Consider the following 25,680-nt stretch of genomic DNA (forward strand, 5'->3'; position numbering starts at 1 on the left):
ATGTCCAGCTGGGAGAGACTTGGAAGATGCAAAGGAGCGCAGGCCGCGTTGTGCTCTGCGTTTGTGGAGTGCCAGGCACAGTAGGAGCCTGTTCTGTGGCTGTGGTGTCTCATAACACAAATAAGCACCATAAAAAAAGAATAGACTGCCCCACAAGAACAGATGTCCCAAGAAGACTGTTTGAAGAGGCTGGAGGTTCATTAGAGCAAGCCACAAAGACACAGGAGTTTACAGAGCCCTTGAAGAGTGCTGCTTTGAGGAAATGTTTCCAGTTTGGAACAGAGTGGATTTAAGAGCTTCCCAGTGGTTGCTGGAGCCACTGTGAAATCTTGCCCGACAGCCTTTTTTTGGTGCAGAAAGCAGAAAAGTAGTGACTTCCAGCCAATTTAGCAAAGATTGGTTGCTGCTGCTTCAAGGAGTTCAACCCAAGAGCATGCAGAACTGAACCATGGTTGCAAAGGGTAACTCCGTATCGTATGAGAATCTCTTGTTTTTGACTCATCTCGCTGTTTGGACATCCTCTGAGATCGTGGCTTGCATCTGCTGTTTTTCATGGGTGAGATGCAGATGGTGTTTCTTTGATGTCATCAAGCAACTTCTCAATCACTTCCACTGGACAACTGTGGAGCAATTGAGACAGCTCTACCTCTCTGTGGACTCCTATGAAATAATCTGCTCTGCTTGCTCAGGAGATGGGAAGGGAAGAGCAGAGCGGGGAAGCCCTGCTGTTTTCCATCAGAACCACAGCTGTTTGCTCAATACATCCCCATAACGAGCCGTGACTTGAGCTCACACCACGGGATGAGTGAGAGAGGGGAGGCAAAGGCATCGAAGTGATCGCAGCACAGTGCGTTAGGGGAAATGTGGCTTTGGTGACTTTGTGTGTCACAGAATGACTTGCCCTCTCTGCTCTTGAGCACCGCAGGCAAGCGTACACAGTGCATAATATTTTGTGCTAATTAGAAGTTGGTGTTTTTCTAAGATGGTAATTTTATGGGCTTTGCATTCTGCTTCTGCAGCCACAGCCAGCAAAGCAAGAGATATATATAAAGCCTGTCTGTTTTTCAAACCCACAGGAGTGAGAAAATCTGCTGAGATGCTCTTTGTCCTCCCTCCATGAATAAGTTCTGCTTCCCCACAAAACCATGCTCTTCCAGCAGAAGCAAGAGAGGCAGGGTTTTCAGTGGCAGCCAGCAGAATGTCATTTGCATTCTTTCAGCAAATTCTGCCTTCTATGTGCTGCTTGTGGGTGTCTGCACGTATAGATATGTATGTATTTAAGAGCTGAAGAATCTCTATTATAACTCGAACAGTCATCTCTGAGGAAAACATCCATTCCAAAACTGAAAGTTTTCTCAGATGAAGAACAAGACCAGAGCTTGGTGACACCACCAAGAAGCTGTTCTGCTCTGAGAAGTGGGAACGGCACCAACTTGCACAACAGTTCTGCTCTGTGGTTGTACTTGGAACTTGATCATCTCATTGTTTTTGCTGGTTGTTTTTCTTTGTGTGTGTGTTATATGGCTAAAGCTTTCTGGTCCTTCCCAGATAGAGTCAGGGCTCTGCCAGCCCCCTCTGCTACACCTGCAGCACCAGTGCTAGGAAGGCATCTCTGGTGTCTGTGTTTCGAAGGCTGAGCTTGCATGAGAGCCTTCCATCCTTGGTCCCAGCGCTCAGAAAGGAAGAAGCTGGGCCTGATGCTGCTCTGTGTGCAGCAGAGCATGCTGCAGATGCCAGCTGCTCATGTGAAGCAGTGGATGTTGGGGCCGTTAAGCAGGGGATGTTGTGCCACCCTTGTGCCCACCCCATACCTGGAGCAGCGATGCTGGCTCTCCCCATGGATCCGTCTGCAGAATGGGGGTCCGAACCCTTTGCTGCTTAGCAGGATGTGGTAAATTTGAAAGGCTTTGGTCATGAGGTTAAAAATAAAGACACTGCAGTGAGCCAAACTCAGCATTAGTGCAGGGCTATGAGGAGGAGAGAGGGATGTGCAGTGAGCTCACTTGAGTGGACTGAAAATGGAGGCTTATTCCCAAGCCCCTTGTTGGGGATGACTTCCCTGTCTTTAAGGGGATTTGGAACAGTTTCTATGCTCTCCATGTATTTATTGTCATGTATATATTGTCCGTGCGGATGTGTTTTCATACATCACTCAATAGCCTGGGTCACTTCTGTGACAGTGAAGGCATTGTTATTTTGCCAGGACAGCAGAGCAGTAACAGTAATGTCAGCTATAATTCATCTGTTATGGTTATTTGGGTTGAGAAACTCACGTCACCATGGAGACATTTTAATAATAATGAAAAAAAAAATTAAAAGCAGCTTTTTAATGAGTTGGCAGCTTGCTCAAGTTGAAAGGTACTGTATTGTGGATTCATAATGAAATTTTGGACATGAACTATTTTACATAAAAGGCCCCAAACTCTAGCCTGTAATTGGAACCAGGAAGGCGTATGGTCTTGATTGAGCTCTACAGGAGGATTTGTGTATATTCAGCAGGAGGGAGATAAAGCTCAGTTCATCCTAGGGGAGGCACCAAGATCAGATGCCTGCCTTTGCCAGATATCTGGGTCTGTGTCCTAGGAGGAAAATCCTTCTATTATTACCACAGCACTGAATTATTGACTGAGTCCTCCATTCAGAAGGTGCTTTCTGCTTCTTTACAAACACGGTCTAACTGGGTGAGGGATGCTGGCTGTGTTCAGTGCAGTGTCTGTGCAGGTGTCCCCAGCTGCCCACTTGGTGCACCATTTGCATGCCTTCTCCTGCCTCCTCCGTTGTTCTGCAGTGTAGTCCTCTGCTGGAGGGCTAGATTCACTTACAGCAGTGGTTAATAAAGTTTGAGCAATTCCCAGGCAGAAGAAAAGAGTGATTTCATGGCCTCTTTCTTTTTGAACTCGCGAGCTGTGCTGTAATCAGAAGAATTCCCTGCTCACGCCCCCATACCCAGGTCAGAATCCCTTATGCCCCACTGGGATACCATCTAAGAAAAGCCCGTAGGGGCAGAGGAAGCCTATTGGAAGCTTTTGGGTGCTGAGCTTGACAATTTTTGCGGTTTATATGGCTGCGAATCTGCAGCTGAAAAATGCTCTATTGTTGTTGTTCCCTTCGCTGCGCCCTGCCGCACGCAGATGGTCACACACACACATACCCTGCTGCCCATGGCAGGGCTGCCCCACTTTGCTGTGCTTGGTATAAGATTTCCCAAGCAGATACCCAGCAGTACAATGCAATCCTTGTTGTGAAAGCCTGGACCTTGGAGGAAAGATACCCTGCACGTCTCACACTGCTGAAATGAGGTTATGCCCTGTAGGGTACCCTAATTTTTTGTCGTCTACCGGAATCTGATCGAACAAACTCCTTTAGTAACGCATCTGGGGGTTTTAAGACGTCCCCTTCAACGTGTGCATCCAAGCTTTTCCATTTGTGATGGTTCTATATGAAGGGCAGAGAAAAGACGAGCTAAGGAGACACGTCCTGCACGGGGCATGGCTTGGTGATGTTCGTGTCCACTTGAAACTTCGTGGGCATCAGCCCAGAGTTGCAGACCCTTCTCATGCAAACCTTGCAAAAATGGAAAGATACCACCTGAGATCAGAGAAGTCTGCTTTCCTGAGTGGAGAGAAATCATGGAAACTTGTGAGCTGTTCAATATGCAGACAAACCGGCGTTTCCTGCTGTTTGCCAGATTTATTTCTGCTCACAGATATTTTTTTTTCCCCTGTACCAGCCCTGAAAGCCAAAGCCACAGAATGCTCTGTTCTGGGCCTGGAATAGATGAAACCTGATGCAATTCCCCTACGTCTTTACACACAGTATTGGAGAGTTTTATTTGCCTAACTGGTGTGGAATGCTTACCTCCCTCTGTCTTTCTGATGTATTAAGTTAATTTGGAGATGGTGTGATAAATGAAAGAAAGGAAGTTTCTGCCTTCTCTCCTTAATTCTCCAGGACGCATCGAGGAGGAGTTTGGTGCAAATAATACATTTAAACCAACAGTTTTTTTTTTTTTAGAGCCTCTGTTTTCCCAGCATTGTATTCTCACTCTGGAAGACCTTGAACTGTGCTGTGCTGCAAGTTGAAATACGGAGTGGATTTTGGCTGTGTGGCAGGGCAGTGAGGGCTGGCAAAAGGCTTTCTGATCATTAATGGAAGATCCTTGGTGACGTTCAGCTCTGTGCCATTACAGTGGGTAGCCCTTGAGAGGCACTGCCCTGCTCTGGCTTTGCAGGTGCCATCTGCTTTAGGTTCCAGCCTAAATCTCAGTAGGCTTTGGGGGAAAAGATGGAGCTCTTTCCCAGTGTGTGCTTTTGGAGATGCTGATGTACACACATCTGGAGGGGTGAAGAGTCAGCCTTCTTCATGTAGATCATTAGGCAACCTATTGTTTCTGTAGGGATTCATTGTCAAGGAAACCTGACTAACCTCTTTGCTTTTCCACTCCAGCTTCCCCATTCCCAGAGGACTTCTCCATTTTAACCACTGTAAAAGCGAAGAAAGGAGGTCAGTCCTTCTTGATCTCAATTTACAATGAGCAAGGGATCCAGCAAATTGGTGTGGAGATGGGTAGATCTCCTGTATTCCTGTATGAAGACCATACAGGAAAGCCAGGCCCAGAAGACTATCCTCTCTTTAGAGGCATTAACCTAGCAGATGGCAAGTAAGTGAAATTTTGTGCACAAAGGAACAAACAGTACATTGTTTATAACAGTGCCAGCATGTGTTGTGTAAAATTGGAGTCCTACAAATGTCTGTGCATACATCCCATTCTTCAGCTGTACCCTCTGGCAGATGAACAGTGCGTATGTAAAAGGTGAACCCTGTACCAGTTAGTGCAAGCTGTGTTGGTGCTTATGGGGGGTAGCAGCACTGTTGGCTCCTGTTATGAAAAGTCCAAAGGAAACCCTTGTCAATAAAAATCCCCCTTGGATCCTGCACAGGGCATAAGGAGGGTGGAAGGAGGGATAGCCAGGGAGTTATCAGTCCCTTCACTGAAGCAAGAGCAGGTGCTCTCTGAGCTATTTTGGAGGGTTGAAAAGCAAATGGCATCTGCCAGCACAGTCATTTCTCTTTCCAGTGACTCATGTAGAGTCTGCCTAAAGCTGATTTTCACCCATTTGCAGATAATAGCTGGTGTGAAGGTTTGCAGGAGAGTTTTTACCAGGGATTTGTTGTTATTGCAATCGTTGGCTTGCTCTTGAAAGACCAAGGCTCTGTGTAACATCTGTGGGCTGTGTTCTTCCAGGTGGCACAGGGTCGCCATCAGCGTGCAGAAGAAAAACGTCACCTTGATTTTGGACTGTAAAAAGAAAATCACCAAGTTCTTGGATCGAAGTGACCATCCCATCATTGACGTCAATGGCATCATTGTATTTGGAACGAGGATATTAGATGAGGAAGTCTTTGAGGTAAGTCGTGGTGATGAGCAGCTCTGGAGGCGTTCTGCAGAGCTGGGTTTTGGTTTTGAGGGCTTGACAGCTCTTGTTTGAAACGTGTCTTGGATTTTTGCATGGAATTCCTTAATATGTAACTTAGTTTCTTAGAGATTGTGTTCTAACTAGGTAAATGCTTCCTCTAGTATTGATGCAAGCCAGGTTGGCTGCTGGAGAATCTCCCCTGGTTCTCTGCTTTCACTCCCCTGCTGAGGTTTTAAACCAGCTCCTCTGCCAGAATCTTACGGATCTGTAGCTCTTGTGCTCTGTGTTGATGGAAAAGGCTCCACTTTTGAAAGTAGCAGGACTTCGTTTATCCCCGTGTTATGATTTAAATCCTGTTTGAGGGGCAGTAAACAGAAGAAAGAGTCTCTTGCAAATCAGTTCTCACAAAGTCCGTAGTAATCTGCTCATTTTCCATGCACTGGTCATTGATTCCTGGTTCCTTGCACTGTGACTCAAGGAGTCTCCTTGACAGCTTGTTTGGCAGCCCCATCATCTCCCACACAGCGACTGCTTTTTAAAATGCAGCCCCAAATCGTGATGGGTGGAATGTTCCCATGAGCTCCTATGATTTAAGCAAAGAGATACAGGATTATTTATAGACGAGGTACATATGGTAGAAGTTCTTTTCCCATACTTCAGCAGCTAGTTGAATACATGCATTTTGCTAGCAATCTCAACTCCTGTGCTCTGCTGTACTTCTGAGGCTTTTATGCATACAGTGATCCCGTCCCTGATCTTGCTTGCAAGCTAGAATTGCTTCCCTGAAATCAGCGCCAGTGCAATGGAGTGTAAACAAGGCCTGTTGACTTCCCTACCTCCTTATTTATTGAGCTTGCACGCAGGAAGTTCTGTGTCTCATGGGCCTCCCAGCCCAGCAGAGGGATGGGAAGCATCAATCTGGGGGAGAATTAGAAGTGCAGCAAGGCCAGCTCCTGCCTGCACTGTGCTGTCGCTCAGAGAGTTGCAGTAACATTACCAACAAACAGAGCAGGGATGCAAGGACTGAGCGGTGCTGCCAAAATCCCAGTTAGGGAGCAAGCACCAGGTTTCTACGTTGCGTTCAATTAATAGGCAATCCCTGGGAAGGCTGACTATTACAATAAAAAGTAAAAGCTGAGTTTAACGGGTGTTGGAGTGTCTTGCAAGCATTGGATGTGCTGTCAAAAATGTGGCACTGGTTGCTGTATTTTAAGTGGAGCTGCTACATAAAGCGGTGAGCTCCCCTGGGGAGTCGCTGGGGTCTGGGGGATCTGATGGCAGAAACGAGTGTTGCATCCAAACCAGTAAGGAAATGTAAGCTGCTTTGTTTTGCTGCTGTTTGGTGAGGACCATCTCTTCCTTCATAGGGAAGAAATGCTCCTGGCTGAATTCTTTCCATCCAGGGAGAGGGCTGTGCTCAGTGAACCCTCTTAGATCCTGGGGTTGGTGTAAAATAGAGCAGTGGTTTCCCTTTGCGGGAGGCTGCTGCCCTGTCATCAGCCCTGGGTGCAGAATGCAGCTATGGGGTTGTTGTGGGAGCTTCCTGAGAAACGTTCTGGTTATTTGACCAGAAATGAACAATTAGCAAATCTGTTTGTTTATTTTTTCCTATATTCTGCACATCTATGTCGTAAAGCATCAGTATAAGCTTTTGAGGGAGGAGGGAAGCAAGCAAGATCTCCAGTTCTGAAATTTGTCCTTTCCTTTTGTCATCCTCATCAAACAAAGAGGGTTTTCAACATATGCTCTCACATAAACACTAATCAAGATACCAGCAGCTTTAAACTGAACCTAATTAATAGTTTTCATGAAGGCAGTGGACTATAACCTAATTTCCTCCATATCTCAGCAATTCAATTTCCTTTCGGCCCTCCTTTCTTCTCTGCAATCTGCACGCTGAAGCAGAAAGTGTGCGGGGAGGGCTGTGGCTCAGGATGATGGGAAAGAGGTGCAAACAATTAGAGGGCTGTGCATTCTTGAAAAGCTGATTGCTTCTGGGCTGAGCCATGGGCTGAAGCTGCTGCTGTCCTGCAGGCAGCTGCCCTGCCAGCCTTGGCTTGGTGCTGCTGTGCTGCCCGGTGCGTTTGCAGCCTGGCTGCGTGTCTGTCTTTACTGTGGAGGTTTCTCCATCCTGTTGTGGGGTATGGGATGGAAGGCAGCGGCTGGGAGGGCTTAGGCAGGCTTGGTCTCAGCTGGGATCAGCGACAGCACTAAGTGGGAATTCCCATCTGTCTGAACCCCGGGCAGGACTGAGACCAAATAAAAACCCAGCACTACTTGTTTGGAAAGTCGTAATTATTTAAACTGGGGTCACAGCAAAGCGGCTGCGCTGTGTTTGTCCCTTGGGTGCACGGATGGCCATGTCCTCGCTTGTGTTCTGCTGCAGAACTCAGCCGGGCAGGAGGGTTGGGGGGAGGGTTCAGAGCATTTCTGTAGCGCAGCGTTCTCCTGGTGGAAAAAACTGCTTCCTCTCATTAAAATTCAATTAGCTGGGAGGCTGAGTGGGTCTCTGTGAGGCTCTGGGAACGCCGGGTGGGTTTGAAGAGTGGCCAAGCTGAGAGCCTAGGTTGTACAAGTTAAGTTTTGTGCCGAGCTGTTGTTTGCAACAGAAGTGTACAAATGTCAGGACAGGGCTTGGGCAGCGGCGGCTGGCATCAAGCTGTGAGTGAGAGACTGCTGTTGCGAGATTGCGAAGGCCTTTTGCAGGGGGAGAGAGCAAAGACATAGCCCATGGGCTGGGAGAAACTCTTGGCACGCAGGCTGCAGCAAGCAGAGCTCCTGCGGCTATGGCAGCGCTGGGAGGAGGTCAGAAGGCACGCGGATGTGTCTTGTTGTTAGGGGGATTAGCAGTTTCTTTTGCAGTTCAGATATATTAGAATGCAAATTTGTAGTGGTTTCCTTGTCCCCAAAAGGCTGAGCACTAAACCTGGGGGATTGTTCCAGAGCCTCACTGCGCCGTGCTGGGTGATGGGCCTCTCTTGGTGCTCTACTCTTCATCCAGGTTGTTTGGATGCTCTGTGAGCTTTCATGGGAGGTTGCCCATGGAAGACAGCCTTGGCAGGTAACTTCTGCTCCATGCACAGCTTACTGCTGAGTTTGGGGATGTCTGCCCAAGCCAAAGCCCCACAAGGCTCTGTGTGTAGCCAGCCCAAGCAGAGTGCTGCTCATTTAATCCATTTGACTGCTGCATCCACAGACTCTGGGAACAGCATCTCCCGTGGGATGGCTTTTCCAGCTCAGCACGGAGGTGGTCCTGAAGAAGGGCAGCCTGGGCTGAAGAAGGTCTGGTTTAGCAGATGTGGGTTGAACCAAAGTTCAGGTCCTGGCTCGGTAAGGTCACCGGTGCTGTGTTTCAATCCCAGAAGTGTTTGTATTATAGCAGTGAACAAAGAAATCCCATAACGTGCAGCTGGAGATTCTTTATGAATGGAAAGTGCTGCCTAACGGCTGAGGCAGGTACCCATTGCCTCCACGGCTGGGTGAGGTGAACTCACACGGTCTGCATGCTGTGTTGAAGCATCTCATGTGAACCCACAGAAGCTCATTTCCTGCAGCAGTGTGGGGCCCAGCCCTGCAAACTCAGCAATGGGCTGATGAACAACATGCAGTTTGCCCTTACTGGAGCCCCAGAACTTCCATAGTTCTGAATTGTTTGTGGTTCAGCCATTGAACGTTTCGGGGGACTGTCCCACGAGAGAAGTGGCATTTTGATCCTCAAGAAGTAATAGAGGAATAGTGCCTGGTATTGGTGTAGATGAAATTAGTTTTCCCGTGAGTAGAAAAGTTCAGTGTGCATGCTGCTTTTTGAAGGTTGGCTTCTCAGGAAACGAGAGGAGCTTATTTTGTGCAGCTGAGTACCATAACTGTGTCTTATTGGTCCAGTTGGTACCATAAAGCCAAACGGTTTCTTTTGATGCTGCCAAACAAGGTGTGAAGTGAGAAGGTCTCCCAAATGCCTGCATGTACCTTTCTGCCAATGCAGGGAAGCTGAAGGCTGGCGGAAACATCTGCTCTTGGCTTAAGCCAAATGCTGGCCTGGGATGAGGTGTGGTGTACGATGCTAAAAGGATGGCACTCATCCTCTCTCCTCCTTTGTGTTTTTGTTGGGTTTTGTTTGTGTTTGAAGACCACCAGCAAAATGAAAGTATCAGAAATGGAGGGAGGGTGAGCCAGGGTGCTGGGGCTGCTCTTAGGGCCGCCGAGTGCTTCAGTGCTCTCAGCTGAGATGTTTGTGCCGCTCAGGTGCTGTGCTGCTCTCGGGTTGAAATGCCAGCTCTCTTTTCATCTTCTGCCTTGTTTACACTTAGACAAAAACAATTATCACTGGGGTTGATAATCCCAGATTTCATTTCACTGTTGTCATGGCTTTCTCCTTCCCTGTGCCCTTGGATTTGGCATTTCTTGCTCTGGAGAAAGCTCTTAGCTTTACCTTTTCTGAACGTTAATTTTTTTTTTTCCAGATGCCTTCAAGGTTACGAGATTGGATCAATAAATTTTGCTTTAGCAAAAGGTGTTCCGCAGAAAATAGTCTTTCTATCTGTGCGAATGCATCTTACTGTATTTTTCAGGTGCTGGAGGACAGATTTAGGGCTTGCTTTTGCAGTCAGAGTGCTGTTAACGTGTCAAATAGCCTCTATCTGCTCCTGCAGGAGGATGACGGTGCTACTAATGCAACGGGCTTTTGGGAAGGTCAGGCTGGTGGTAACTGCAAAGCTTGCAGGCTTTCTTACCTTGTGGCGGAGGACCTCATGGGGAGCCTCAGCTCTGAATGTCATTCATATCTTTTGTGCAGGAGCAAGAAGCACGAGGCGCTGGTGCAGGTGGGAGCACTTATTGAGGAAGGGTAGCAAGGTCCCCAGCTTCCTTGAACCAGGAGCTGCATTCTGCACGGTCTGGGGCAGGAAGGAACTGGGCAAAGCTCGTGCTGAAGTTCTTGTCAAGCTTCAAAAAACGCTTTTAAAATTAATTAGGGGTGTACACTAACCTGGATTTCTCTGTCGAGATGCGCCACAGACGCACGCTCCCGTGTACTTTTCCCTGCCTCAGCAGACTGCTGAAAGAAGTTAATTTACAGTTCTGGCTGCCTGCTTTCCTGGCCCTGCCAAATCTGATTTCACCTCTTTTGCTGTAGAGCCTTTCAGGGAGTGCAAAGAGTCGATGTTTTACACCACCAGCTTATACTGTGGTGTGAGATGATGGAAAATGAAACGTCCTGAGCCAGCATTAGGGTTCTTTATTGAAGATGTCTGTAGCTTTCCCCAGTCTCCTAATAATTCTCCATTTAGTTGCTGGTTTTCTCGTCATTTCTTCTGCTCTTTTTTTTTTCTTCTTTTTTTCCAAAGGGATCCTCTTTAGTGAAATGGTGCACTTGAGACATATGGATTGAATCACAGAGCTGGGCTCTTCCAGAATAGCAGTGCTGCCTAGAATATATCTGCAACTGCTGAAGCTTTTGCCTCAGGATGGCTTTGCAATTAATGGTGAGATTTGTGTGCCAGAGGCCAAGCAATGCAGTCAGTTTAATCAAAACCCCAACGTGATACTTGGCTCGGGTTGGCAAGTCTTGTGCATGGGATTGTCTTACCCAGGTGCCCAGGGACGTCATCTGGTTTTATCAGTGTGTCTGTGAGTGCGTGCAGAAGAACTGCAAAGCAGCTTGTGAAAGTTGCAGTCTGTGCTTAAGGTGGTTTATTCTCATCCCTGAAGTGACACCGTTCCTTACGATCCCTATCTGTCAGGTTCCTGTAAGGAGAGTGAAGGTTAGGGTGGAAACACTGGATTAATTGTTTGCGTGTGCTTTGCCCAAACGCCTGTTTTGCACTGAGATTTTCTGGGTAATTGGCAGCTCAGACACCTGGACTGCAGTCAAGCTTTGTGACTGGGCCAGGGTTGCCTGTCATGATGTGTATTTTGTAATTACGGCTAATAAAGCGGCATCGTTAATGTTTTAATTCTGTTTGTTTGTTTGTTTGTAAGTGATAAATTCCATTTCTTTAACTGTAAAAGACACTGTGTGCTTGTCATGTGTAGGTCGTTACTGGAGTTTGCTGCTATCTCATGCCTTCTGGCCAATGATTGCATCCAGTGCAAGGAGAGACGTGCTTTATAGTTCAGACAGATCATAAAAGTGCTTTTATTGATGCTTAACAGCAATGCAGTGCATCGTGTATCTTTTAATCCAGCCAAGATACACACCCAGGCTTAGGAAGCTGTATGGCATCGCTTCATGCAGTTGTCTGAGCCAAGCCCTGCTCTTGCAGCCAGAGTAGCACAAGGCCTGATGGCACAGTTTTATCCTTGGCATGGGCACCACTGAATGCTAGCTGCGAGGCAAAGAGTTGCTATTGCTGGTTGATTAACGTGTAATTAACTGTTTTTGGATAACTGAGCATCTGAAATGTTGGCTGTACAGAGGTAGTCTAGTGGTACACAGTCTGCAGTTGTGCCCAGATGTAGAAACAGGGTAGCAGTGGTACATAAATGGGAGGAGATCCAACTGAAGCAATTTCTGGAGGGGTCCTTCTTTGTGGTTTTGCTGGCACAGCATGATGGATGCTGAAGACATGGAGCAATTAGCAGTCATTAAAATCTATTGGTAATACCTTTTGTAAATGAAGGGCAGAGGTCCTGCTCGAGTCAGGGGACCACTTGGCTTCCTTGCCTATTCCAGGACAGTGGCTGCACCAGCAGCAATGTGCAATGGACAAGTTTTTGTAATTGTAGTTCAAACAAGAAGCCTTGAATCTCATTTCCTTGCTAGCCATTCCTCCAAGCTAATCATCTTTGAGCTTTTGCCATTTTGGAGTGTGTGGATGAGGATGCTGAGTTGGGAGAATAGTCGGTGGGGGAAGGATACTGAGCAGTAGCATGAGGGCTCTCCATCACTGCTTTCCCTTTGGGCCACAGAAACCTGGAGAGGACAGGAAGGCTATGGCCCAACTGCCCCTGGCCAGGAGACCCTTTTGCAGAGAGCAGTAAGCAGTTCAGACAGTTAACAAGGGGAACAGAATGGTCTCTGGTAGGCAAAGCTCATCTTTCAGTATAATTTCCATCCACTGCAGGGACTGTGGGGTTTGGGGAGCAGAGTTCTGTCTGATTGTTCCTGATGCTCACCTGGCAGAGTTTTTGTATCTAAATGCTGGCAGGCAGCGACGAGGCAGGCTCGTTGCACATGATGGATGCTGTTTGGGGCCTCCTCATTACTCTTTCAGCCGATGGCTTCGTTTGTAGCTCGCTTCCCCTGTTGGCTGGTGGGAGGGAGGGAGGAGAAGGGGGCTCGGTTCTTCCATGGAAACTTTGAGGTGCAGAGAGCTGATTGCAGAGCCCAGACGGGTGATGTAATGCTGGAAACCCTTTCCTCTCCAGTGACATCATGCCAGGGCTCCCAGTGGTGTGGGGGACATCGGTATCTGCTGGGAGCCACAGAGAGGACCCGGGGTGTGGGAGACACTGCGTGAGAGCAGATGGACACGTTGGGAGACTGGGAAAGATTTTCTTCACCTTGAGCACGGGGGGAAAGCCAAATACTCATGCTATTGGGGCGAAGTTTCCAGCTGAGCTTTGCTGGCAGCGCTGCTGCACAATATGTAAAAGCCATTACTGAGAGCAGCGAAGAACCATGGTGTGCCACTGGCCCAAATCAGTGCATGTTTCCCCTTCCCTGCTAATTTGGAAACCTTGTTCAGCGTGGGAGGTCACACCAATTAGTTTTTTTTGCATAAGCGAATTTTTTGGCACCGAGGCCTACGGACAGGCAGGCATTCTCTTCCACGTACAAAAAGCCTGCTTTGCATGGTTGCAGCAGATTGTTAGAGGAAGTGCAGGCTCGGTGGAGCCAAACTGGTGTCTGGAGGGGCAGGGAGACAGGCGCCGAGCTGTGCAGTGTGCAGCTCAGGCAGGGGCTGTGCTCACTGTGCTCACTGTCCTCACTGACCCGCCAGTGCTCAAACTGAGGCTTCTTTGCAATTTAGGGCTTTGTTACCATTGTCCTCACTTTGCAGGACCCTGCTTTCAGGGGTCAACAATCTGTCGTTTCCCTAAGGCACGGGGAAAGCATCCCCTAACTAGGAGCCTCTATTAGTCGACTTGGTGCTAGACCCATTCCCTTGTCATTTAGGTACGAACAAATGAAACACATGTTCCTTGCACATGGTGAGGCCTTCTTATTTTAATTTTTTTTTTTTTGAGGCGGTCTGGGCTGCTTGCCAAAGCCCAAAGGAAAATCCTAGCCTGCTCCAGACATCCCTGGTGTGCAGGTGTACTGCTTGCTTCCACAGAGCAGAGCAGGATCGAATGTATGTGTTCACAATAAATATATCACCCTGGGGATGGGAGCTGGAAGAGGGTATTCCTAATGAGTTGTGCAGAGTATTGGATGGGATTTGTGTACTCGTGTGTGTATGTGTGTTTTCTATTCCCTCCAAGAACACGGAAAAAAGCCTCTCACCGTGGGCTCATTGTTTTCCCCACGTAGCCACATACTGGCCATGGTTCAGGAGGTCAGAACCTATTTGAATAAACAGTGCTCTGGCCACTGAAGCGAAATGTGTGAGGAGACGAGAGAATTGCTGGTGAATATTGCATTTGTGCACTGTTCTCTGCTTTGGAATGTCTGCAAACACAGCACGGTTTTCCTGGGGCTTTGATGCCTTGCATAAGCAAATGTATCTGCAAATTATGTTTACCCTTTTCCAGCTTGCTGCTCAGAATGCTGAAATCTGAGCTGTGATGCTCAGCCATTGTGCTGGTCATGCTGCAGCCATCCCTAGTCTGAAATGGGTTTGTTCAGATAACAGCATTTCTAGGCTGAGAGTCGCATCTGCACGCATGAAAGCCATAGGGTAGCAAAACCCAGCTCCTCTTTTGGGATGGAAAGCTTGGCAGGTGCCCACTTAGCTCTACTAGGGGAGCTGAGCAGGATGGTGCCATTAAACACAAGGCTTTGGAATGGTGAACTTAAGGTGGGAAGGGAGAGGGGTTTGAATACAGCAGGCAGGCAGTCCTGTCTTGTGGAGGGAGGAAAAGGTGTGCAGATGGGAGATGTTAGGAGTGCACGTGCACCATGGCTCTGCTCTCTGTTTCCAGCTCTGTACTGAGCAACGTGGGGCAGATTTGCAGGAGTGCTGGGAAGCACCAACAGAAACCTGCACAAGAGTTTCCTTCTCGGGTGGTCCCAGCAGATGTGTCCCGTGCAGCGCTCCGTCATTTGGTAACCGCTGCCTGCCAAGCACTGGAAAATTCTTTCTCAACCAAAATTTGGTGTGAAGTTAAATTCTGAGTGTGTCAGCAGATATCCCCACGGCTAAGCATGTAATCCCACTTACATCCTGAGATAACTTTGGCAGCCAGGTCAATTTTCCTCCATTCCCTTTAATCCATAAAACCTGGATTCTTGTAGTTACCTCCTGGGGCAGAAAGCATTCCAAGTGCTGATTAAAAGCCTCTGTGTAGACAAAACCCCTTGATCCCGAGCCACCTCAGCGAGGAGGGCTGGGGTAAAACCTCATGGTGGATCTCAGGGTGGTGATGGTGCCGATGGAATGTCCTTCAGCTGAGATGAGAACAGCAGCTTCACTTCCAGGTTGATCCAGCATTGAGGAAAGTAAAATTGGGGATAGAAGCAAGGGGCATGCAGCTTTGGTACCTTGGTGCTTAGAAGAGCTCCAGCTGCTTTGGGCTGGAAGCAGGAAGCCCTGGTGGATAGTAAAGAGCCACCCTTGGGCAATGGGTGTGAGTCCATAGAGGGAGGCTGATGCTCTGCAAAATGAGCCCTGGGCTTTGGGGCTGCCTGAGGGCCTCCCTGGGGTTTCCTGTTGGAGTTTGGGAAGCGTTCAGAGGGGAGAGGATAGGAAGGAAACTATGCAGGAGTAGAATGGGCTGGCACCTGGTTGCTCTCACTGCCTTTGTAGCAGAGTTGTGAATTGTCTGATGAAGCTGCAAAATGTCCTCTCTGTGAGAGGTGAGTTTTCATCACCATGGATGGCTGTGTCTAGATGTTAGCTGGAGGCTTTGGTTTCCTTGCAAGCCTCTTCCCATTCTCTACCAAGGTGAGGACTCTTCACCACCTCCCCTAGCCCTCTGCTTCCCTTCACGTCTCCCTCCTCCTTCATCGGTAGGGCTGGGGACAAAGCTTCCTGGGGTCCACACCTCCCCAGCCTATGCTGCATGCGTGGGGCTCAGCAAGATCTCAGCGACAGCTTCCAATGGGGCTCAGAGTGACTCCAACGCCTCAAACGTGCCACTTCAGCCAGCAACTTCACTTCTTCACCGCCTATTTTCCACCATGCGATTCCCCCGTACGCTGCTTGCATCTCCAGCTTTGTGTAGGCGGCGCAGAGAGCAGAAGCTGCTCTCGTTCCTCATTTTCCATAGACGAAAGGGAAATAAATCAACGTGAAACCGGAGCCAGGAAACAGCCAAGTTCGGCGCGGAGGGGGAAAGGCACAAAAGAGCAACACCACGATGTGCTGTGCTGCAGCCGGCAATAAGGGGGAATCTGTTTTTTAAGCTATCCCTTATGGTTCACACATATGTCATTGAAGGATAACTTGTGTAGGAAAAAAGCTCTCCTCTCACTCGGTTATTAGTGGATTATTTGATTTGGATGAAGAGGGGAAGCTTTGGAACAGTGTGATCAGCACTTGGTAACCCGGTGACATCAGGAGGTGAGCTTGGATGGGGGGAATGCAGCACTAAATGGAACAGTAAAGAAAACAGGGAACTTGAGTATGTGGTCAGGCCTGCAAGACCACAAGAAGAAATTTGAAGGCTGGGCAGCGTTTGGCAGCCTTTCCTCTCTCTAATTTGGTTTTATGTAGCCCCTCAAGGCCGTGTCTCTTCTCCAAGGAAAACTCTGCTGTTTTCTCATTTTACATGAGAAATGGAGCTTGGCTCAAAGTGCTGAGCCCTCAGCCGGGGCACAGGGCTGCTCAGGTCGAGCATGGTGGGGAATGACCCCCCAGATGATGTGATGAGAACTGGGAGGAGAGAGATGTGCTGGGCAGGGGAACAGCAGCTCGATACACCGGGCACAGAATGAAGGCGTGATTTCAAAACTGTTCATTGTTTCATCATCTTCTCTCAGCTTTATTAACTGCTAGTTAAGTGCTGGCAGACGGTGATAGACAATGACATCCATTCATTTTGTCCCGTTCATTTCTCAGAGGCTTGGGCTGGGCTTTCTGTCTTTTTTTTTTTCCATACTGGACAGGCTGATGCTATGGAAATGCCTCCCACTACACGCAAGCTATTGGTTAACAGTTTTCCAGTGGGCCTCAATGCCAGTTTTGTAGGATGATGCCTGTGGGGTTGCCCTGGCAGTGATGACCGTGGACACCCCCAGAGCTGTGGGCAAGGCTGTGGAGGGCAGTTGGGTGCCTGCAAGCAATGACTGCAAGGCAATGTATCACCTTGTTGCACGCTGCCCCTGATTCATCCTTACTTCTTTCCTTGACCATCAAAATGCCATTACTGACTGCATCCTGATCTGCCCTGCATACCCATTGAAGCCAACTTCAAAAGTGGTTATTAAAAGAAACGTTTTGAATTATGTAATTTGCTGCTTGCAAGCGTTCAGCAGCATCCTCTGACTTGATGTTTCAGCTGGGGAACAGAACTGCGCTGTGGGAACAGAGCTGAGCCAAACAGACTCCTATTTGAAAGCTGTTGGAAGGAACTGCTTGCAAAACTGGCACTGTCTGCTTATCCATAGCCGTTATTTTGCACACAGGTTGGCACTGTCAGTAGCTTTAAAAGCAAACGTTTGGGTTCTGCGTGGATGTCTGATAGAATGGTATCTTGTCATTTTGAATAATCGATTGCTAGGAAGTCACTCTCAGCTCCTGGTGTTGGTATTGTAGAGAGAGAGTGGTTACTTTCATTAAAAAGAATAGCTGGGAGCTCAGAATTCCTTTAGAAGTTATCCTATAGATTTGCACTATTTCTGGCTAAATGTTTGTAATCTGCAGGGGGAAAACAAACCAACAAAAATCCCTGCAGTGACTCTGCTATAAAGGTTGTGTCTGGGCTTGAAGCAAGAATAGTGACAGCAGAGCACACAGCGATTGTAGGGCCTCTATTTTTAGGGAGCAGAGGTGTAATTTGTCTGCATGGGCTATGACACGTTGATAATTTGAAGGCAGAAATCACAGCGTGGCAAACTGCTGTGTGGTCATTGAGGGGGAAAAGAACCAACCGCCACGGTTTGATCTTGGTGTGTTTGATGGAGAGCCAGGAACAGCAGCGTGTCTGCTGTGCAGATGGATGATACTGTGTGAGGAGGGCTCAGGTGAGGTCACCTCATGGCAGTGCCATCCTGAACGTGGCCAGTGTTGTGTAGTGTCAGCCCTCTGGGCTCTGCTGTGCCCTGTGCCATTGCTCTAAGAGCCGCCTCGCTTGAGACCTGGTTTTGTCTTCCCCTCTTCTTGGGTTTGGAAAACTGAGGAGACGAAGGGTGTCTGCTATGTATAGGCAGAAATACAATAACTGCTCATTTTGTGGTGCTTCAGCTCATCTTTTTCCAGTTGCTGTTGTAATTGGGAACCTCAAAGATGCCTTGAGATGAGTCTGGTTGGCATTCCTTTTAATTTGCCTTGTGGTCACTTGCAGCTCTTCCTATGGCAGGAACATTACAGAGATGCCTTGTCCTGAACGCTGCTGTAACCAATCAGATGTGAACCTGCTGCAAAGCTTTCCCTCAGACAGTGAACCTGTGTCGTGCCTTTCTTCTACCTGGCTGCCCGTTTTCATGATGTTTATAGGAATTTAATTAGCTTGAGCTTTTTTCCTCTGTCAAATGCGATTGAGATCAAGCATGGAGATGCAGGAGTTATTGAGGCAGACAGACACACCTGTAGCTGCACAGATCGCACATGGCTTGCTTTCAGGGTAAACCAGCCCCCAAAAAAATGCATTGCTGTCCTGATGAATTCATTAGAGGGGAATGCTTCCTCACGTGTTAGAGTTTAAGCCTTCAGATTAAATAACTCGCTGTGGTTTCTGGCATACACAGCAGAGATGAGTATTTGGTTGCTGGGGGTGTGGTGGTGGCTAGAAGGCTGGGTTTATGCTTCAGTGAAGGCGTTTCCCCACTGTGTTTCTATGAGGGATGTACCCCTCTGGGCAGCAGCCCTGTCAGAACACGGCTGGATTTGCTCTAGCTTCTTGTGTTGGCAGAAATGGATCAGCTCTGCCAAGGACCCCCTCTGGGTCCGACCTCAGCACCTCTCGTTGCCTAGAAGATGGCACGCCAAGCTGGCCCTGTGTGCAAAAGACTCAACTTGCTCTTCCCTCCTTCCAGCTCTTCTCAGAATCAGCTTTCCTACTTTTCAGTCAAAACTAGACAGGGGAAAAAAAGATTTAGACTATTTACCACGTTCATGGGAGTTTCGGAGCAGCCAAAGAAAACGGAGTCAATTTGGAAGGGCTTCTCTGCAGCCAGCTTTTATCTTTTCTCTTTTTATTTTTTCACCCTGCCCCAGAAATAGAAAGAACACCTTTGCCCAGCCAGCAACTCGGAAATAACTCAGAGAAGGATTTATTTCTTCCATTCCTGCCTGGTTAGTAGCGTGGTCTGGATGGGTCGCTCTGCAAGGTTTCCATCCCAAGGCTCTGAGAACATCTCAGGGCTTTGGTGGCTCAGTCCAAGTGAGCCAAAGGGATCTGACTGCTGTCCTGTTCTCTCTCCTTGGGAAGGTGTCTTTGCAGGATGGAGATACGCAAAGGCAGAGGGCAAGTGAGGGGGATGGATGGAGTTCTTCATCCTGCAGCCCCAAAGGGCTGCGATACTGAGGCTGTTGGCTTCTTGCACTGCTTGGAGGGTACAGAGAGCAGGTTTTGTGTCTGGGCTTTTGTGTCCTGCAGTGAGGAGTGGGTTCTGCTCTGCAGGGAATGCCCAGGACCTGGTGGGAGCTATGTTTGCTCAGTGATGGCCTTCACAGAAAGGAAGGAAGAGGCTGATGATAAGGATTAAGCTTCAGGAAAGCTGCTAGAAATGCCAGGCTTTAGTAGGATGTGTGCTCCATGCGAGCCAATTTGTTAGGAAGGCAGTCTTGCAAAAGTACCCAAATCTGGATGCTTTCTAGAAAAGCTCCTCTGTCGGTGGATGGGCTCATTCAAGTCCCAGAGTCATAGAATGGTTTGGATTGGAAGGGACCTTTTAGATCATCTATTTCCAACCCCCCTGCTGTAGGCAGGGACACCTCCTCCTAGACCAGGTTGCTCACAGCCCCATCCAGCCTGGCCTTGAGTGCTGCCAGAGAGGAGGCATCCCCAGCCTCACTGCTCCAGGATGGAGTGGAAGTACTCTGGAAAAGTCTCATGACCATAAACGTGAGTTAAGTGTCTGCACAGAGTGGTGTTCCTGAAATAAACAGCTGAAATAGGGTTTGTGCGTGTTCAAACCAAAAATGCAACTTCAGCCCTGTGGCCTCACGTTGTTGGCTTTGAGGCTTATCAGCAGGGATGAAACATGCATAGAGGGGCAGCTGAGCCTGTGCACGTATGTGCAGATATGAAGCACCTCGTGTGGATAACCTCACCTGCAGCTGCTGCTTTAGGGAAAAAATATTTACTTCAGTGTGATGAAACTTGAACTAGAAGTCACGCAGTTTAATACAGTTGTGTGGTTTGGATTCCTTGTTCTTCCCATGTGTTTCTAATCTGCTGCAGGGTTCAGACATCTGCCCAGAGCATACGATTTACCCCCCCCCTCCAAAAAAAAAGTGTAAAAATGCTCATTTTGCAAATGTAAAGTCAGTCTTTACAATGAGAAAATGAAATTTGGGAGGCATATCCTGCCTATAGCAAGGTAGAGAGATGTTTGGGCTGTCAGGGTGTTTCTTCTTTTCTTTGTCTTTCTTTCTGTGCCTTTAAAACTCCAAACTGTGCTCTATTCTTTTCTCCCCGCTTTGAAATAGCCACGGAAACCTCTCATATTATTTTTGCCTGTGTTACTGCAGCGCTTGGCCAGGCTGTAAAGGAGAAGTGAATATAAAGCAGCCTTTTGTAAGACGGGTCTCTCCCAGTCCGTCTGTCCTTCCAGGCTGGGCTGTGCGGTATGAGGAAGCTGTCTGATGGCAGCTCCCTTTTCCTGTCCCTAACTGCCTGCTTCACACCCGAACATCCAAGCAGATAAGATTGTGGTTTGTTTAAAAAGCCATAAAATGTATAAAAATAACTGATGGAGCCGGGCACGATGGCTGGTGAGTTAAGGATATCTCTCTTTCAGTGCGTTCCAGCAGTCTTTTGTGTTTGCTTAATAGTTTTTTTGGAAGTCAGCTTGGCTGCCTTCTCCTTTCCTGCCGTCCCTGCTGCTTGGCGGCTGCTTTGCCCTGCCTGCACCTTCCCATCCCAACCAGAGTTACGGTGTTGGTGCTCACTCAACAGAGAGGAACGCAGACGCATCGCCCCCAGAGCACTGGCCCCATGGGAGGCAGCAGTTCTAAGGGGGGTCTGGAGAGCTTGAAGCGGAAGGGGAAAACCAAAGCACGCAAATATTCAATCCCAAAGGGCTGCGGTGCACGGCGGTGATGCTGGCAGCGATGCCATTGCAGTCAGAGCGACTGATGCAGGCAGCTGTAGGGCGTGAGAATAACTGGGAGTCGTTTCTCATCACCACTTCCCCTGGGTGGGTCCGGCTCCCTCGCGCAATTAGCTGTGATCATTATTAAGAGTAGCTGTCGGCTCAGCAAAGCAGCCGCTGTCTGGCGGCTCGCAGCCCCAGACATGAGTCAAGGAAAGCTGGCCCTGACCCCACTACGTGCGTGGGACAGCCGCTGCCTGACCCGGGATGCTCCTGCAAGAGCTCAGCTTTTAACCGTGGTCCACTTTCTGATGGCCATGTCCACCCTGGGGTCTTTTTGCTTTTTCCCCTTTGGTTTTATTTCCTCCAAGCTTTGTTTTCTTGTATCTGTTGGAGCGAGTGCCATTGCTGCCTGCAGCAGTGCCTCTCATGCAGCACAGTTCTGTAGGTCCTGCTGGGGCTTTTCCCTCTCTGAAACAAAACCAGGGGAATGTAATAGCCTTGCAGTAAATACTTGGTAGGTTTAATGCTTTCTGCAGTTCTGCCAGTGCCACCTGCTCTCCAGAGTGCCTGTTCCTTGGGGCGGAGAGAAAAACAATCCTAACATCCTCTAAATTCTTGGATTTTAGTGAAATGACAGGTAGCTGATCTGCTTTAGCTGTGTTCTTCCACCCGGTTGGTGAGTTCTTGTTCTCTAAGGTCTCAGCATTGGCTTTAAGCTGGAAAGGACGTGGGGTGCTCTGGAAGCAAAGCTCATTCCAGGCTTCTGGGGTGATGAGTTGCACGGTGCGCACGTAGGGTTCTGTCTGAGCACCACAGCCCCCATCGCAGTCTGTTAAACTCGGGGTTGGTTGAGGTTACATACAATTGCCCATAAGCATAAAACAGCCCGGGAGCTGTTCAAGACTTTAAAGCTGGTGATTAGATGTCCCCTCTGAAAGGACTAGGGTTTCAATTAGGCACCGTGCCGGGGCTGGAGCGGGGTTGGCATAGGAGTGGCTGTTTGAGCAATAATGGCTGGGTTTTTTCATCTTCTCCCTTTCTTTTCATGGTATTGACAATCCATACATGAGATGCTCTAAGGGTGCGGGATGTGAGCGTTGTGAATGGGCGTGGGGGTAGGGATGTGGGGCTGGGAAGAGAAAAAGGGCTCTGGGCTTGCTAGAGTTCGATGAGGATTCCATGGAAAGTCTTGGGAAGAAATTGGGAATGATTAATGGCTATAACAAACTCAGGCGTTTGGAAAGGCAAGAAAATCTTTCATCCGTTATAAAGGAAAGTATCTGGAATAGCGGATGAGTCTGTTGCCTGTAAAGCACCACTGTGTAAATAATCCATCCTGTGGATGAACGCTGTGTGTGTTGTCTTTGGGAATTAGCTGTGTTATCCCTTGAGCAAAAATGGACTTTGGTGCGAGCTCTGGCTCTCCATTTGCTCTGTCCACTTCCACAGGTGCTCGGCACCATGCCTGGGGCTGCAGCCACTGCCCAAGGAGTGCTTACATGGGAGTGGGGTGTTGTTGACATTGGGAGGCCGTTAGAACTGAGGCTAATGGAGAAAAATAGTATCTGCTTGGAAGTCAACATTGTATGAATATCTCCCACTCTATTAACAACTTGGGTCCTTGACTGCTGTTTGGGTATTGGCAGAGTGATGGCTTCTTCAGTGGAGCTCTCCAGAATTAGCAAAGCCATCTGGCTTTTGCTCTCTTCTGAGAAACTTTCCTGCCCTCCTCTTTCGCTAAGGAGCTGTTGCTAAGCAGCTTGTAATTTGTATTGCGATGCTACGCTGCAGCCTGTCATAACAGACACCGTGTTGTGTGCAAGCACACAAGAAATGCAACCTCCTTACTCTGAAAATCCCTGTTTGTAAGAACCAGCCAGGAGAGGATGCGGTGAGGAAGGGAAACCATCGTCAGTCCTTAAGCAGGGCTTTTGCTTGAAGCTGTGGGTTTTTGGGGGGTTTTGTTTTTTCTTTTTTTTTTTTCTTGGAGAGGCATCTGTCCCCTTTTCTGTGTGAGATTATTTTTACTGAACAGGGCTCAGAAGAAGCTCCCATCTGAGTGCCGAAAGTCAGGAGGGATCCATTCTTGCAGTGACCTGAGCACAGGAGGGGAAATAGCAGAGGTCTCACAGCAGAACTGCCTGTCTGCTCCTGCTGCCCCCCTCGCACAGGGCGAGGAAGCAAACATCCGTGTTGCCTTTATCCCAACCACCAAGTGTTTGCAGCTGACTCACACAGCTACACGTGAGCCCTTCCCTTCTTTATTTTTGATTCTCTTTTGAGGCAGCTCATTGGCTTCCAGTTTTGTGCTGCAACGTGTTTGGAAGCCCAAAGGATGCCTGGCTGGTCCAGCGAGAGCAGTGTGGGATGCAGGTCATGGTGTGACCCCATTGCTGCCATTTGGCTTCTCCTCTGCAGAGCTGTGTTTAAAGGATGGATGCTTGGGCGATGCTGATACGCCGCGTCCTCAGCAGTGAGCCTTCATCCCTGGGCAAGTGCTGATGACAGCTTCTATCAAGCGGAACATCTGGGGCTGGCAGGCCGACTCTGAGACAGGGATTAGGTTTGTTGGAAGCCTGCTGGTGGCTGAGATCTCAATGCTTTCATCGCAGAGCCATGCTGAACTTCTGCCACTCTTAATGCGGCTGGCTGGGTCTGTGTTTGTGAAACCAGTGAGTTTGTCATAGTAAAACTTGGCAACATCCTGATTGCTTCTAAGAATTAAGACTTTTTTGTTTTAATATCACAGCCACATACGGGTTGTGGTGGCCATCTGAGTTGGATGTGGGAGCTTAAAAAGGCTCAGCGAGCAGTAATTATTCTTAAAGATGCTCGCTGTCACTAAGGTGCCTGTGGCAACGCACTAAAACAACAGCCCAAGTAATTATTGCAACAGTCCAAGTAATTATTAGTGCATTGCAGTGGGAGCCCTGAAGAAGCCCAGTACTTCTGGAGCTGCTGCCAATGCCAGATGAAGTCACCGTGCTTCTCCTCGCCAGCTGTTTGTTTTGTTGAACCACAGCAATTTCTCCAAGTTACTGAAGTTGATGTCATTGGAAGCGATGTGACATTTTTGCACACGTATAGAATAAGTGTTAAAAAATGCTCCTGAAGAGCTTTTCCAGTCTTGTCTGGGAGCTGGCTGGGGAACTGAGTTCAACTGCCTTGATGGAACTTAATCCATAAAGCAAATGAGTCATCGGGCACCAATGGCTTTACCATAAATGTCAAACAATTTCTTACTGGTTGTGACAGTTAGCACTTACATCTGTTTGGTGGAGGAAAGAAAAAAAAGAGAGAAAAAAAAAAAAAAAAAGCCTCACAATTCAGAATCATTTTCATCAGCGTGCTGTGCTGCCTCTTCCCCTTTGCAGGAAGTTGTAGGAATAAAGGTCAATGTTTGATTTATTTTCCTTTAGAAACACTGGCTCTTCAGGCAGATGAAATATTGGTTCTTTTCAGAGGAAAAGAAAGAATCTATTTATCTGTGCAGTGCGTGCCCAAGAGAGGCAGGAGTTGGGCTGCAGCATTGGAAGGGCTTCTTGAGAGCCCTCTGTGCTACCCAGGTGTCTGTGATTCCCCCACTACCCACGTGGGGCTTGAGGTTGGATTCTCTGTGGTTTGGATACCCCTTTATTTGAAGCTTGGTCTTCAAAATCTCCCCTCCTTGGCTGGTAAATTCTTTAAGCCACCAAGGGAGAGTGTTCCCCCTCTTGCAAAGGCCTCGTGGAAAATCTATGGCTGTTGAATGGATGCGGAAAGGGGGGAGGTTAGCTTTAACTTTATGGCATCTTCATTATCTCTGCTCGTGCTGAAAAAAGCAGATGCTGAAGTAAGAAGGAGAGAGGGCTGGCTGTTGTGTGTAACCACAGCAGGGAGCGAGAACTCGTGCAGAGGAGCAGAGCTGGGGTTGGGGGCAGCTCTCTCTGGGTGATATTTATTAGCAGCAACACTGGAGAGGACACACAAGCAGCAAACCTCCCCGCTTGGCTTGCTCTAGTTAAGGTCACCTTTCTAAATCAAAGAAATGGGGCTCTTGACAGCGGAGCTTTGTGCATCTTCTGTGAAGTTCAGATAGTGGGGCTTTTATTAGGGCCTCAATTAGTCCCTGTTATTGTATTGTATTGAGGGATGAGGTCAGTTGACTGGGAATTTTGCTAACAAGGTTTCGCTCCTGTCTGCTTTTTACAAATGTTAACACGGGGTGCCCACCAGAGCTGTGCACTTGCTGTTAATGAAACAAAGATGAACAGTCCAGCAGCCCTCAAAGCTCTCCTCCTTCCTCTGCCCCTGAGCTGCTCGACCCACGTCAGTGCACTTGAGCTCAGATGCTCCCTGGGGCTTTCATTCCTCCAAAATCTGCTGCATCGCTTTTCCTTCTGGTTTTGCACGCTGCTGCCGGAACACGAGAAGGATGAGCTTTGTTGGACAGGATGATTGATTGGGTTTGAAAAGGAAATGGGAAAATAGGAGGTATGGTGAGTGATGCTCGTGGAGCACTGTGAGTTTGACAGGAACTCTCTGAGGCAGCTCGTGCTTTGCTGTGGCACACTTTGTGTGCTGGAGTTACTCAGGTGCACGCCGACTTTCTTAAGCTCTCAGCCCAGAAGTGGCAGGAAGCTTCACTTGTTTTCCTCACTGGGCCACTGTCATCCCCCAGCACCTTGTGCTGAGTTTGGGCTTTCTCCAGAGCTTGAGTCCAGAGTTTCTGGGACTTGCAGTGATGTCCTTCCATGCTTT

At 48.4% G+C, this 25,680-nt stretch overlaps 1 protein-coding gene across 1 annotated transcript in view; it reads left to right on the forward strand.

Moving 5' to 3' along the window:
• The window catches only part of COL5A1 (collagen type V alpha 1 chain), a gene marked incomplete at both ends in the record, with an annotated part of 124,897 nt that overhangs the window by 26,473 nt on the left and 72,744 nt on the right, over positions 1-25,680 (forward strand). The window contains 2 exons of the mRNA XM_079544550.1: positions 4,447-4,660; positions 5,246-5,408. Of these exons, the coding sequence (XP_079400676.1) occupies positions 4,447-4,660; positions 5,246-5,408 (377 nt within the window). The remainder of the gene's footprint in view (positions 1-4,446; positions 4,661-5,245; positions 5,409-25,680) is intronic.

This window comes from Tetrao urogallus, assembly GCF_951394365.1.
Source record: "Tetrao urogallus genome assembly, chromosome: 19".
NCBI lineage: Eukaryota > Metazoa > Chordata > Aves > Galliformes > Phasianidae > Tetrao > Tetrao urogallus.